This window comes from Haliaeetus leucocephalus, unplaced genomic scaffold (assembly GCF_000737465.1).
Source record: "Haliaeetus leucocephalus isolate CR32 unplaced genomic scaffold, Haliaeetus_leucocephalus-4.0 Scaffold227, whole genome shotgun sequence".
NCBI classification, from domain to species: domain Eukaryota; kingdom Metazoa; phylum Chordata; class Aves; order Accipitriformes; family Accipitridae; genus Haliaeetus; species Haliaeetus leucocephalus.
In genome coordinates, this window is record NW_010972663.1 from 639,722 (window position 1) to 653,692 (window position 13,971).

At 56.4% G+C, this 13,971-nt stretch overlaps 2 protein-coding genes across 2 annotated transcripts in view; one reads left to right on the top strand and one right to left on the bottom strand.

Annotated features, from left to right (window-relative positions):
• The window catches only part of WDR62 (WD repeat domain 62), an 11,597-nt gene extending 1,003 nt beyond the window's left edge, over positions 1–10,594 (top strand). Inside the window, exons 2-24 of the mRNA XM_010567212.1 lie at positions 209–337; positions 427–489; positions 938–995; positions 1,227–1,397; positions 1,562–1,696; positions 2,128–2,310; positions 2,391–2,551; positions 2,940–3,114; positions 3,208–3,345; positions 3,804–3,979; positions 4,177–4,268; positions 4,707–4,832; positions 5,180–5,247; positions 5,340–5,461; positions 5,582–5,657; positions 6,631–6,742; positions 6,961–7,024; positions 7,844–7,963; positions 8,061–8,201; positions 8,291–8,354; positions 8,479–8,891; positions 9,607–9,836; positions 9,942–10,594. Coding sequence (XP_010565514.1) covers positions 209–337; positions 427–489; positions 938–995; positions 1,227–1,397; positions 1,562–1,696; positions 2,128–2,310; positions 2,391–2,551; positions 2,940–3,114; positions 3,208–3,345; positions 3,804–3,979; positions 4,177–4,268; positions 4,707–4,832; positions 5,180–5,247; positions 5,340–5,461; positions 5,582–5,657; positions 6,631–6,742; positions 6,961–7,024; positions 7,844–7,963; positions 8,061–8,201; positions 8,291–8,354; positions 8,479–8,891; positions 9,607–9,836; positions 9,942–10,384 — 3,460 coding nt within the window. The 3' untranslated portion in view covers positions 10,385–10,594. The remainder of the gene's footprint in view (positions 1–208; positions 338–426; positions 490–937; positions 996–1,226; positions 1,398–1,561; positions 1,697–2,127; positions 2,311–2,390; positions 2,552–2,939; positions 3,115–3,207; positions 3,346–3,803; positions 3,980–4,176; positions 4,269–4,706; positions 4,833–5,179; positions 5,248–5,339; positions 5,462–5,581; positions 5,658–6,630; positions 6,743–6,960; positions 7,025–7,843; positions 7,964–8,060; positions 8,202–8,290; positions 8,355–8,478; positions 8,892–9,606; positions 9,837–9,941) is intronic.
• A 1,831-nt stretch (positions 10,595–12,425) lies between these two features.
• Positions 12,426–13,971, bottom strand: part of POLR2I (polymerase (RNA) II (DNA directed) polypeptide I, 14.5kDa) — a 29,386-nt gene continuing 27,840 nt past the window's right edge. Inside the window, exons 2-6 of the mRNA XM_010567213.1 lie at positions 13,914–13,968; positions 13,579–13,652; positions 13,018–13,092; positions 12,703–12,754; positions 12,426–12,608 (exon numbers count right to left, since the gene is read on the bottom strand). Of these exons, the coding sequence (XP_010565515.1) occupies positions 12,546–12,608; positions 12,703–12,754; positions 13,018–13,092; positions 13,579–13,652; positions 13,914–13,968 (319 nt within the window). The 3' untranslated portion in view covers positions 12,426–12,545. The remainder of the gene's footprint in view (positions 12,609–12,702; positions 12,755–13,017; positions 13,093–13,578; positions 13,653–13,913; positions 13,969–13,971) is intronic.

Genomic DNA, 13,971 nt, shown 5'->3' on the forward strand with positions numbered 1-13,971 from the left:
TGGGCAGCGCTTCCAGCCGGGGTTGGCTTTGGGGTTCCCCCACGAGGGTGAGGGGATCGGGACACGAAGGGTGGGACACCGAGGGGCCCATGGGTGCCCGGTGCTGCCCCAGGGACACCCCTGGGGGCTCAGGGTCTCACCCCAGCCGCATGCCTCCGCCCCCCCCCCCAATTTCAGGGGACACTCATCTGCCCCTTGCCTCCTCCAGCCCCATGCCCGGGGGTCCCACTCCTCCTCTCCCCCAGGTGACACTGGAGAAGGTGCTGGGAATCACCGCCCAGACCAGCAGCAGCTTGGCCTGCGACCCAACCACAGGGCTGCTCGCCTACCCCGCCGGGTGAGTACCTGTGGGGACCCCCCCCTCCGGGACCCTTCTGAGCCCCCCAAAAGCCCACCCAAGGAAAAACCTCCCCCTTTCCTATCCAGGTGTGTTGTCGTCATCCTGAATCCCTGGGAGAACACGCAGAGACACATCCTGAACACCTCCAGGTATCCCCAAACACCTCAGGTACCCCCCAAGCACCTCCAGCTATGCCCCAAATACCTCCTGAACACCTCCAGCAACTCCCCAAACACCTACAGGGACCCCCCAAACACCTCCTGAACACCTCCAGGTACCCCCAAACACTTCCAGGGACCTCCCAAACACCTTCTGAACACCTCCAGGTACCCCCAAATACCTTCACGGACCCCCAAGTACCCCCAAACACCTCCAGGTATCCCCAGATACCTCCAGATACCCTGGATACCTACCCCTAAACACCCCCAAATACCCTTCCAAACCTTCCAGGTATCCCCAAACACAGGCTGTACTGTACACTGTGTTTCAGGAGCGACACTTGTGCAGCTTCCAGTATTTTTCCTCCCTTCTCCCAAGAAAATCTCAGTTTTCCCTCCAGAGCAGCCTAGTTGTTAAAGAAAACCCAATATTTTCCAGGAAAACCTTGAGTGCATTGGCCTTCTCACCTGACGGGAAGCTCATTGTCACTGGAGAGGTGGGTGCCACTTATTTGTAGTCACCTGCACCCCAGTTTTCGCTGTCCCAGCACCAGCGGGATGGAGTAGCTAGGATTATTCCTCCCCGGCTTTTTAGGGGTTTTCCACTCACTTTGGGATGGCACTGGGAGGGTGGGAATACCCTTTAGGGTCGGAGGGCGCAATGGGTGGCCATGGGAAGTGGGCGAGAAGGGGAAAGCTGCCGCCACACCGCTGTTTTCCCCACTCAGAACGGGCACCGACCAGCCGTCCGTGTGTGGGATGTGGAGGAACGGGCGCAGGTCTTGGCGTTGCATGGTCACAAGCACGGTGTGGCTTGTGTTGCCTTCTCCCCCAGCGCCAAGTACCTGGTGTCGGTGGGGTACCCCCACGACATGGTGGTCAACGTTTGGGACTGGAAGGTGAGCTCCGGCCAAACCGAGCTGGCTTAAAGCAGCTTGAAATTCCCCAAATCGCAGGGAAAACAGACCTTTTCCATCTTTTCTCCCAGTCACTCGTGGGTCCAGACTTTTGTGGGGGTAATGCTTACTGTGCACGACCCCACTGCATCTTTCTTTCTGAGCAGAAGGATTCCCTGGTCGCATCAAACAAGGTGTCCTGCAAAGTGACGGCTGTGTCCTTCTCTGAGGACAGCTACTTCGTCACCGTGGGGCACCGCCACGTCAAGTTCTGGTTCCTGGACTCGTCAAGGGAGCTGAAGGTGAGGGGGTCCCCTTTGCTGACACCGTCCCACAGGCCACAGGTGGCCAATGGAAGCTGGACTAGGGCTGGACTCTGCTTAAATCCTTGTCACTGAAGCTTATGTGATGTTGGAGCGGGTGGTTTCTGTAGAAAGTACTGAAGAAATGCCAGGTTTTCCCCCCATAATTCATGCTGTGTCATACCTGGACGTTGCTTTGCTCCATCCACCTGGTGCTGGACCTTGAAGCCACAGGCGCTTCAGCTCAGCCCGGAGCTGGTGAAGCTCTGACTGGCGAGAGCCCGTGGTTGCATGGCAGCTCTGCTGGGGAACGCGTGTGGGCATGAGGACACTGCCTATGTCCAGGGCCGTGCCTACTCCAGAGGGCTAGGAACCGTTTCCTTCATTAACGCTCGTTAATGTCAGGTTGACGGCGCTACCCTGCTTTGCAGATCAATGAGACGGTGCCACTGGTGGGACGCTCGGGGCTGCTGGGAGAGCTTCATGACAACGTCTTCTGCGGCGTTGCCTGCGGCCGAGGGCAGATGTTGGGCAGCACCTTCTGCATTTCCTCCTCGGGGCTGCTCTGCCAGTTCAACAAGAAGCGGGTGCTGGAGAAATGGATCGTTCTGAAGGTGGGTGGGGGGGGTGATATCCACTGGACACCCCCCAGGCTGAAGCCCACTGGCAGGGACCTTACCTGCTCCTGCCACAGGTGCCGCTGGCAAACTGCCTCTGCCTTGGTGAGGAGCTGATATTTTGCGGCTGCGCCAATGGCACCGTGAGGATCTTCCAGGCTCGTGACATGCGCTACCTGAGCGATCTCCCCAAACCTCATCCCCTGGGTGTGGATGTCACCCAGGCCCCCCCACTGAGGTACTGCACAGTTGAGGGGATGGCAGGGACCCCTCTGTCTGCCCTTTTGAACTGTCTGTCGTGGCTTCCGTCGCTGAACTGTGGGTTTTCAGACCCCATGGCTTTCATTGCTCAGCCTGCGAGCTTGTCTTGATGGAGGTCTGAGCCGAGATTCGAATTGGCGACCGATTTTATGCACGGCAAAGGACAGCGAGGACGTGAGGGTGGTGTCAGGCTTACAGGGGGTGGGGAGTCCCAGACTTCATGCTGCTTGTTGGGATACGGATGTCATTTCATTTGCAAATCAAATCTGCCTCTGGCGGACTGCTTGGTGGGCTCTGGAGGGGTCGAGCCCCCAAAATGCCGCTCCCTTGGGACACGACCTGACCCCATCTCCCTCTCCCTGAAGGCAGCCAGACCTGGTCTACCCTGACACCATTGCCTTGGCCTACGACGCCTGCAACCGCTGGCTGTCCTGTGTCTACAAGGACCACAGCATCTACATCTGGGATGTTGGGGACCTGCAGAACGTCAGGAAGGTGTGGTCAGATCTTTTCCACAGCTCCTTCGTCTGGACCGTTGAGGTGAGGGCAAGCGGGTCCCACGGGGACAATTTGGGGCACCCACAGCCCCACTTTCCTTCCCCTCTGCCTTGACGCATAACCCTCTGGGTGCAGGTGTACCCCGAATTTGAGGAGCGGAGATCCTGTCTGCCTCCTGGCTCCTTCCTGACGTGTTCCTCGGACAACACCATCCGCGCCTGGACCTTGGAAAGCAGCTCTGTGCGCCCCATCCAGGGCAGCACCTACAGCACGGTACAATGTGGGGGGGCTGCATCCCACCTCCCTGCTCAAGGCAGCCCCCTGAAAAACCATGTCAGCAGCTGTGGGAGCACAACCGGCTCCTCATGCTCTCATCTTGTGGGATTTGCCTCTAGAAAATGAGGTTGCTGGAGATTTCGGAGTGGTTTCCATCAGCTTCTTGGCGCTCTGGGTACAGAGCTGCTGCCTGAGTGGGAGAGGAGCGGTGGGTTTTGGTGATTTTAGTGAGCCTGGAAACGGCTTTCTGTTCCCCTGCACTTGCTATTTCTGTCTGAACAACCAGAGGACACAGTTGTGCTGCTCAAATCCTGGTGTTTTCTGAGCAGGAAGCCGGGAAAAATGAAGTGGGAATGTTGGAAGCAGTTGGGTGATGTGGGTGGGCTCCTCTTGTCCCCAAAGAGCCACCTGTGCTCTGCCAGGGGCCTGACTGTCCCCTCTCCTCCTGCACCAAGACCCTGCTGAACATCATCTATGTGGACAACAACACACAGCACCTCCAGGACTCCTCCACCGCGCCCGACCGAAGCGAGAATGTGGGTCACCTTGATGTCAAGTCTGGGGTGCGGGTGATGCAGGTCAGCCCTGATGGGGAGCATTTGGCATCGGGGGACAGAGGAGGAACCCTCAGGCAAGTGGCACCGCGCTCGGCCAAAAGCCACAGAAGGACAGTGGCGGTTGGGTACCGGGGTGGGCTCCCACCAATGTGGTTTAGCTGTTTACCTTTTGCTGTGAGCATCTCCAAGCCCCCTCACCGTGTGTCAACAGTGTTCCTGCAAAACTTCCCTGTTTTTTGGGAGCTAAGCCAATGATGCGCTTCCCTCGCAGGATACACGAGCTGCAGTTCATGCAGCAGGTGGCTAAAGTGGAAGCTCACGATTCAGAAGTTCTCTGCCTGGAGTATTCAAAACCGGAGACCGGTAAGGCTTCATCCTGACACTGATGCCTGAAAGCTGCCACTGGATAAGTCCTCGGGCATCACCGGAGAGCCTTGGGGCTCAGCTTCCTGGTGACTGGCTCTTCCTGCTGGGAAAGCTTCTTCTTCACCAAATGAGCCAAGGCATCCTGAAAAACGAGCTTTGCAGGGAAGGGTCTCTCCTCTGAGAAGCCATGGAAGCTGGAGACATGCCCTGGGGCTGCACAGATTAAAACCCAGATCACCTGTGCTGGGGGTAACTGTCCCCTCCAGGCAGCGGGAAGGACCTGTGCAACCACCTCCATTTGCTCTCCCTTTAACAGCCAACTTAAACCCTGTTTAAATCAAAATCTTTGCAGGGAATGACAGCAAATACACCATTTTCTTGACAAAAGCCTTTAGCACAGCACTATTTTAACACCCTCTTTTCTGACGGCTCCAGGAGCAGCACTGCTGGCTTCGGCAAGCAGAGACAGGCTGATCCACGTCTTGAATGTAGACAAGAACTACAAGCTGGAGCAAACCCTGGATGATCACTCCTCCGCGATAACGTCGGTCAAATTTGCTGGTAGGTGGCCGAATTTCATCCAAATTCCCCCCGTCAGGCTGCCCTTCACCTCATTCTGCCTTAAAGACAGGGCTTTTCTCTCCAGATTTATCTACCTAAACTTCAAAGTCTGCATAAGAGGGGGGTCCTCGGTAGAAAACAGGCATCTCCAGACGAAGAGCTCCGAGCCATCCGTTGTAGGGGATACATAGTAGGGGAGGATCCCACCCTTGGATTGCATCTAGTTCTTAAAAGAATCGGGTTTTTTATGGATTCATTCATAAAGAATCACTTTTCGGATTCACTCAGTGGTGAATTTGGAACAGATGTGATCTCTGATCGCCTTTCCCTGTGCTCTCTTTGCTCAGGCAACGGGGACATTCAGCTGATAAGCTGCGGTGCTGATAAAAGCATTTATTTCCGCAATGCTCAAAAGGTGGGTTAGTGGCCTCTCTGCAGGGATCTGCTATTTCTCCCTGAAAATCAAACAGGCTGGAAGGCAATGCGGCTCTCCCTGTCTCCCTGCAGCTCCCGGATGGCTTCAATTTCCTTAGGACGCATCACGTCGCTGAGAAAACCACACTGTACGACATGGACATTGATATCACGCAGAAATACGTTGCCGTTGCCTGCCAGGACAGAAATGTCAGGTGAAGGCACTTTTCCATGCTGGCTCAGGCTGAATCCGCATCCAGGTCACCTTTCTCCTTCCTGCTCCAGTGCCCCGCGGGTCTCATCACCAGCATGACCACCTCCCATTCCTCTTGCAGGGTGTACAGCACAGCCAGCGGGAAGCTGAAGTGCTGCTACAAGGGCTCGCAAGGTGATGACGGCTCCTTGTTGAAGGTAAGAAGGTGATCTCCACCAGACATCGGTCGTCAGGGCATCTGCAGCAGCTCCCTCGGTGCGGGGTTGAGGGGGGCTGCGGTGGGGCAGGATTGTCGGCAGTGTTGAAGGGCTTGGGGCTGAGCTGTTGGTACCCTTGAGGGAAGAGCTACCATCCAGAGGGAGCTGAAGGAGTTGGCCAACATTCAAGAAGGCCAAGCGCAAGGTCCTGCAGCTGGGTGGAGGCAATCCCCTGTCCCAGCACAGGCTGGGGGAGGGATGGATGGAGAGCAGTCCTGTGAAGAAGGACTTGGGGATGCAGGGGGGTGACAACTGGGACATGAGCTGGCAATATGTGCTCGCAGCCCAGAAAGCCAAGCGTCTCCTGGGCTGCAGGTCGAGGGAGGGGATTCCCCCCCTCTGCTCCGCTCCACTAAGACCCCCACCCTGCGTCCAGCTCTGGGGTCCCCAGCACAAGACAGACATGGATCTGCTCAAGCAGGTCCAGAGGAGGCCACGGAGATGGTTCAAGGGCTGGAGCAGCTGTGCTGCGGAGAAAGGCTGAGAGAGTTGGGGCTGTTCAGCCTGGAGAAGAGAAGACCTTACTGCAGCTGTTCAATATAAGAAAGATGGAGAGAAACTTTTACCAGGGTCTGCAGCGATAGGACAAGAAGCGACAGCTTTAAACTGACAGAGGGGAGGGTTAGGTTGGACACAAGGAAGAAATTCTTTGTGGTAAGGGTGGTGAGACACCGGAGGAGATTGCCCAGGGAAGCTATGGATGCCTCCTTGTGGGAAGTGTTCGAGGTCAGGTTGGATGGGACTCGGAGCAATCTGATCGAGTGGGAGATGTGCCTCTCCATGGCAGGGGGTTGGACTGGATGGTCTTTGAAGGTCCCTTCAACCCAAACCCTTCTGTGCTCCTATGAAGCTGCCTGGCTCCACTTGCCTTCCCACCTGCGGCCAAGCCTGACCCACGGCTCATCTCCCCCAGGTACAGCTGGATCCCTCCGGCACCTTCCTGGCGACGAGCTGCTCTGACAAGAGCATCGCCCTCATTGACTTCCACTCTGGGGAATGCATGGCAAAAATGTTCGGCCATTCAGGTTCGGTTCCTCTCAGAAATCCAGGAGGTGCCCTTGGAAAGGGAGATGCAGAGACCTGCTGGGAAGCCCCCAGTGCTCTGCCTACCCCTGCCTGTCCCCTGTTCGGCCATGAAACCCCACAATAATGTCCCCACTGTGTCACTTCAATCTCCTAAATGAGCATGGGGATTGTGGTCCTGGCAAGCAACCCCCTCTGCGTTTCTTTCTTTTTGGCACAGAAATAGTCACAGGGATGCAGTTCACATATGACTGCAGGCACCTCATCACTGTCTCAGGAGACAGGTAGGGGGCAATGGACATAAGAAATAATCCAATTTATGCTTTGCTGTAAACACCTCGCCTCTCACCCTTGATGCCGTGCAAGACACAATGGGAAAATAATTGGCTGGGTGGGATGTACATGCAAGCGGTGGCACTACTGGAGGGCTCAGGTGCATTGAATTAATGAAGGGTCTTAATGTTGTCCTGGTTTCAGCCGGGATAGAATTAATTGTCTTCCTAGTAGCTGGTACAGTGCTATGTTTTTGAGTTAGGTATGAGAAGAATGCTGACAACACCGATGTTTTCAGTTGTTGCTAAGTAATGTTTAGTCTCAGGTCAAGGATTTTTCAGCTTCTCATGCCCAGCCAGCGAGAAGGCTGGAGGGGCACAAGAAGTTGGGAGGGGACACAGCCAGGGCAGCTGACCCAAAGTGGCCAACGGGGTATTCCATACCATGTGATGTCACATCTAGTATATAAACTGGGGGGAGTGGGGGGGAATCACCACTTGGGGACTACCTGGGCGTCAATCGGTGGGTGGTGAGCAATTGCATTGTGCATCGCTTGTATACTCTAGACCTTTTATTATTACTATTGTAATTTTATTAATGTTATCGTTATCATTATTAGTTTCTTCTTTTCTGTTCTATTAACCCACAAGTTTTATTTCTTTTCCCAATTTTCTCCCCCATCCCACTGGGGGGGGGGGGGAAGTGAGTGAGTGGCTGCATGGTGCTTAGTTGCTGGCTGGGGTTAAACCATGACAAATGTAAAGCCCCCCGCTGCCCTGTATCCAAAATCTGGGGGCAATTTGACCCCCCACCCACCTTTCTACCCCCAGCTGCATCTTTATTTGGCACCTGGACCTGGAAATCACCAGCAGCATGAAGCAACACTTGCTGGAGCTTGACCTGCTGCAGCCGAAGCAGGCGAAGGAGACCAGTCCGCTGGCGCAGTTCAGGTAGCAGGGAAAAGCCCCTCGCCCCCACATCTCCCCCTGTTTTTGGCTTTTGGGGTGGGAGGGAGCTCAGGGGCCCCACCTTTCTCCCCTCTTCCAGATGGGAGACCCACATCAGGATCCCCGATGGGATGGCAGCCACTGGTGCCGGAAGAGCTTCCAACGAAGACCCCAAGGAGGAGCAAGACGAGGCCTCATCCCTGCGGACCCCCTGCAAGGAGGACTCGGAGCTGCGTGCGTTGTGGGTCGGGGTCCCTCTGTGGCTGCACCCCATTTTCTGCCCGTTTCCTCAGAGGGCTGCAGCACATGGTGCAGCTCCTAACCCCACTCTCCCCCTCCAGCTCCAGCCTGCATCCTAACCAACAGCAGGCTGCCCATGTGGGCAAAAAGGCTGGTAAGTTGTACGGCCACACCTAGAGATGTAATTTAATTTCTTTTACTTTAACGGGGCCGGATGAAGATCCCTTTGTTCTGTCTCCACCGGATCCCTTCTCTTCTTTCCCCCCTCCCTTTTCCAGCTGGGAGAGGTGGAGGATGGGGACGGAGTGGCTGCCAGCCTGCGGGGAAGCTACCGGCCACAGGGGCGATGGGCAGAGCGTGCTGAGAGGGTTCCCATCAAGACCTTGCCAGAGATGGATCTCCCTGACTTCACCCCCATCAAACTCCACCTCAAGAGTGACAAGGAACATGAGCCTGGCAGCCTGGAGCAGCTGCTTTCAAAGGTCAGTTGTGGGGCCAGATCCTGCACCCTGCATCAGGCCTTGCCAGACTCTGGTTTTAACCGTTTCTGGAGACCCGCTGGCTGCCAGTGGCCATCTTTCTGGGAAAAATCCAGCTACAGACATCAGCTCCCTGTCTCCAGCAGGCAAAGAGCTCTCCCAGCGACCTCACTGAGGACTTGCTCTCCGAGGTCTTCTCAGATGAGGAAACCAACAGGGGACTAGAATCACCAGATACAACCGGGACCAGCCTGCAGGAGCCACGCGTGCCCAAGGCAAGCAGGTTGGTGCAGGCTGAAGCCGACAGTAGCCAGGCAGGGAAGCGAGCACTGCGTTTCACTATCAGTATTAAGTCAACCCCTCCCTGCTACTTCAGGCTTTGCTTAACATCACCACACCGAGTCCTGGCTCATGCTGAGCTCCATTGCACCCTTGTCCCCGTCATGGCTTTTCCCTTCAAGCCAAATTTCAGAACATTTTGGCAATGTTGGAAGGCGCCAGCCTGGCAGGACAGGGCTCCCCTGCTCATGCCAAACCTCCCACCAGGCCCCTAAAGCCCTGCCGAGGTCAGGGGAGGGAAACCTTTCGGGCGCAACTCAACTTCGTCCCAGCCAAGCACCCAAACGCAGGCACACGCATGCCAGCTTGGAGCGATGGTGAGCGCAGACCTGGTGGTGGCATCCAATGCTCTGCCATCACCGATCTGCTCGCCTTCCCTCAAGGCAACATGTGATGGAGCAGCCGCTGCACCTCATGTACCTGGAGGAGCCCAGGGTCAGCCAGGAGGACACCTCGTCCTGTGTTTCACCCTGCCTGGGAACGCCGGTGCCTTGCTACCAGCTGGAAGGTAACGCTGGGAGCACGGCCAGGGCTCTGGGAATGCGCCGCAAGCACCAGCTTTGCCAGCGCTAAACCCTCGTGACCGAGCAAAAAGCTTGAGGGGGTGGCTTTACATCAGAATAAAAACTGCCTGGTGCTAACGTCCGTCATGGTGGCTTTCCCTTCTGGCTCTATTCTGGCAGACGAGGACTCGTCGGGCTCTGACAGGGAGGTGGAGGAGCCAGAGGAGAACCTGCCGCAGTGCAGCTCCCTGCCCCAGACCCCCGAGCAGGAGAAATACCTCAAGCAGCACTTTGAGACGTTGGCAGACACTGAAGGTAATGGGAGAAACCGTGGGCAGACGGTGCCGGTGTGTTCGGCACAGCCGATCTGGGCAGATTGCAGCGATGGTAGAGCTAATGCTTCCTGCCCTGTGGCTGCAGAGAAGTTTGACGGCTCCTTAAAGGATTTGAAACCTCCCAAACCTGAGGATGAGGAAAAAAACTTGTTCTTGAACCCACGCTTGACCATTTCAGCCCGGTTCCTCTCACGCTGCCGGAAGAGCAGGTGGGCAGTGGGTGCTGCTTCTGTCCATCTGTCTGTCCAGTGGGGAATCGGTTTCCCACTCCCAACTCCTCTTGTCCCGCAGGCTGGCGGCCACCTTCCCCCTGCAGGCATGGCCCCGGTCGCACAGCCCTGCCCGTGCCCAGGAGCCAGTCAGGGACCAGTCAAAAACATCCCAGGAGCTCCAACAATCGGAGGCGAGTCATTTTTTTTGCCTAAGGGAGGGGGAAATCTGTGGAAGAAACATGCAGAAAAAGGCATTTTCCTTCCTCGGGCCGGGCTCAGCGGCACTTCCATCAACTTTTTAGAAACTGCTGGATGAAAAAGCTTTGGGAACGGGACAGGAAACAGGCTCCAACACCGGAAAACCCACAGGTGTGTGTTTGAAGACAAAGGGGGGCTTCCTTCACCCCAAAACCACCTCCCAGATTGGGATGAGGTGGGTTTTTGTTGTCCCCTCCCAAAGCAGAGGGGGCACAAGGCTAATGGCAGCCGTGGTGCCCACAGGATCCCACTTCTGGGTCAAGACCTTCACCACAGCCCTGCGGCTGCTGCACACCAGCTTCCAGGAGATGCTGGGGATCTACGACCAGGTCAGCGCCTCTGAAAAATGGGGGGAGACCCCTGCCCCAATTCAGTGTTTCGGGGGGGGTGTTTGCTTCTCCTCTCTCAGATGACCAACAGTTGATGTATTTTGGCCATGTCTGTGGAGTTGGACCCCCCAAAACCCATCACTGGCAGCTCATTTCAGAGCCGAGGTGCGGGGGGAGCACTTTAACCAGCCAGCAAAGAATCAGGGTGATGATGGGACCCCTCTCCCGCAGATGACCCTCTGTGCCGAGGCCACCGAGGAGGACCTCCTCCAGGCGAGGACTGCGCTGGCTGACCTTTTCAGCTGGATGAAAGCCGAACTGCGCTCCCGCAGCGTGACCCACCACGTTGACGCTGCCATCGGCACTGACGGTCTGGCACCACCACCAGACCCCGAAACCCTGGCACTGCTCCGTGTCTACTCCGACTCCCTCATGGAGATGATCCGGAAGAGGCTGGAGAGCAGCAACCCTGAAATGCTTTAAATTGAAGTATTGGGGTGTCAATCCACCTTCTTTCTTAATTTTCTGGGGTTTTTTTAGGCAACATTCTAAGCTTTAACCACTTTCAGGGCTCTCGGATGTGTATTTTTTTTCTGGTTTCCATCTTGTCCCTCTCCAAGCCCCGCAAACACCCGGCAAGCGCCCCAGCAGCCGCATCCCCTCCCAGCCCTGATCCCGTTCCATGCCACTAGCAGAGGGGCAGAAGCGGCTATTGCTGCCTATGTTAAAAGTTGTTAAAAAAAAAAAAAAAGTTTTTGAACCAAAGCAACGGGTTTTGGGGTCAGTGGATTCGGCCCCTGATGACCTCACCAGGACCCACGAGGTTTTCATGGGGCTGCAGGATGCCTGGGAGCCCCTGGCAGCCCCCATTGCACCAGGTGACAATTTGGGGTTCAGTGAGATGGGGGGGTGACTGGATGGTGGTTCAGAGTACTCGGCCGGGGGGGGGTGGTGTGTGTGATTCGGGGCCCAATTGGGCATTTTGAGGTACAGGGGAAGATTTTGGGCAAGTCAGGGGTTGATGGAGTGATTTGAAACATGGGAGGGGTGATTTGGGGGCACGGGGGGTAATTTGGGGGCACGGGGGGTAATTTGGGGCACCAGGACTACGATATGGGGCCCGTCATGGGCAACTGGGGGCACTGGGGATGCAAACTGAGGTCCAGTGGGGCAAGTTAGAGCCTGGTGAGGGCATCTGAGGCTGCTGTGGGGTGATGTGGGGCACTGGGGGGCAATCTGGGGTACCAGGGATGCAATTTGGGGCTCCATGGCTGCAATTCAGGGCCCGTGGGGACATTTTGGGGTACTAGGGATGCAATCTGGGGCCCACTGGGGACAATTTGGAGCCCCACGGCTGCAACTTGGGGCCCATGGGGGCATTTTTGAGTACCAGGGATACAATTTGGGGCTCCACGGCTGCAATTCAGGGCCCATGGGGACATTTTGGGGTACCAGGGATGCAATCTGGGGCCCCGCAGCTGCAATTCAAGGTCCATGGGGACATCTTAGGGTACCAGGGGTGCGATTTGGGGCCCATCATGTGTCATTTGGGGCCACTATGGATGATTTGGGCCCTACAGCTGTGACATCCCCACAGGGGAACAGACCCTGCCCCCCACAGCTCCCCGCAGCCACACACACCCTAAAGTCCCCCGTGCAGCGCTGCTCCTCCACCCTGCAGCCCCCCCAAACTCCACAGAGCACCCCTCCTTTCACCCCACAGAGCCACTGACACATCCCACTGCCAAAAATAACCATTATTACCACTGAAATGCCACCCTGGCGGGTACAGGGGGGGACAGAGCCGGGGTTGGGGGGCACAGGGGAGGGTTTGGGGCGATGGCCACCATCTGGGGCAGTTTTGGGGGCTGAGAGTGTCTCTAGGCGCAGTCACTCAGTCCAGCGGTGGCCGCAGTGTGGGGCAGTGCAGACGTAGTAGAGCCTCATGGCGTCCTAGAGGAGGTTGGGAGGAGGGTGTGGTCACAGTGGGGCGGCGGGGGGGACGGTGACAGCTTTGGGGGGGCTTGGGTGAGAGGTGTCACCTCACCTCGGCTCTGGCACTGTGCGACTGGAAGAAGACGGCCTCCTTGTGCCCGCATCTGGGGAAGAGGTGGACGGTGGTGACAAGAGAGTCCCATGGGGGACATCGTTGCTATGGGGGGGAACGTCAGAGCCCCACGGGGACACTGGAACCCCAGGGTGGGGACAAAGGGCCTGAGAGCCCGGGACACACACAGCAGAGCTGGGGAGGGTACAGGACACCCAAAGGGGGACACTGGGGCAGCAGGGCAGTGTCCCCACACCGGGAGGCGTCCCCAGGGGGTCCCTACACCCCCACGGGTGTCCCCACAGCCCAGCTTACTTCTGGCAGGGGTGGTCCTCAGTGCGGGGCAGCGTGGGGTCCTGGGAGACATCGGCGATGATCTGCGTGAGCTCGCTGCGAGGAGATGCCCCAGGGTGTTAATTAGCCTCCTTAATTACCCCCAGGCTATTAATAACCCTGGCATACCCCTCATTAATTACCCCTATTAATTGCTCCTACATTAAATTGCCCTTGAGTTATTCTCCTTTATTGTCTCCCTTTTTTAATTACCCACTAGTTGCCCCTCAATCACTCCTACTGACTATCCCAATTATGCTTTTCCTAATTATTAATTACCCAGCAACTGTTCTCCATTATTAATTGCCCCCATAAACTGCCCTCCACTTATTTTCCTTTGACTCCCCTTATTAATCACTCACTACTTCCCCCTAATTATTCTCATATTAGTTACCTAATTCCTACTTTGCTAATTACCTTGTTACTAATTGCCCCACCAGTTCTTTTTAATTGTTTTTCCCTTATTAATTAGTCTCTACTAACACCCCTCCCTGGGGTGGGAAGCACTGGGACCCAAGTGGCCGGGACTGCTAACGAACTCACTCCACTTCGTGGGTGATCTTGTTGACGTAGATGCAGCTGTTGTCGGCCTCTTGCTGGTAGTCACAGTTGCGGCACTGGGGGAAGAGAGGGGGTTACGGACTGGTCCCACTGCCAAACTGGGAGGGGGCAGGGCACAGCCCCATGATGTGCTGGGACTGGTCCCAGTGCCCCAGTGGAGGCTGTGGGGGTGGGCACAGCCCTCTATCATAGTCGGACTGGTCCCAGTATGCCCCAGCACTGGTCCCAGTGCCACATGGGGGCTGAGGGGCACATAGCCCAGTACACTGGGACTGGTCCCAGTGGCAGGGGGGCACAACATAGACAGACGGACTCACGGCATAGAGCAGGATCCGGTTCTCCTTGTCCTCCTTGGGGTACAGCATGTTGTTGCTG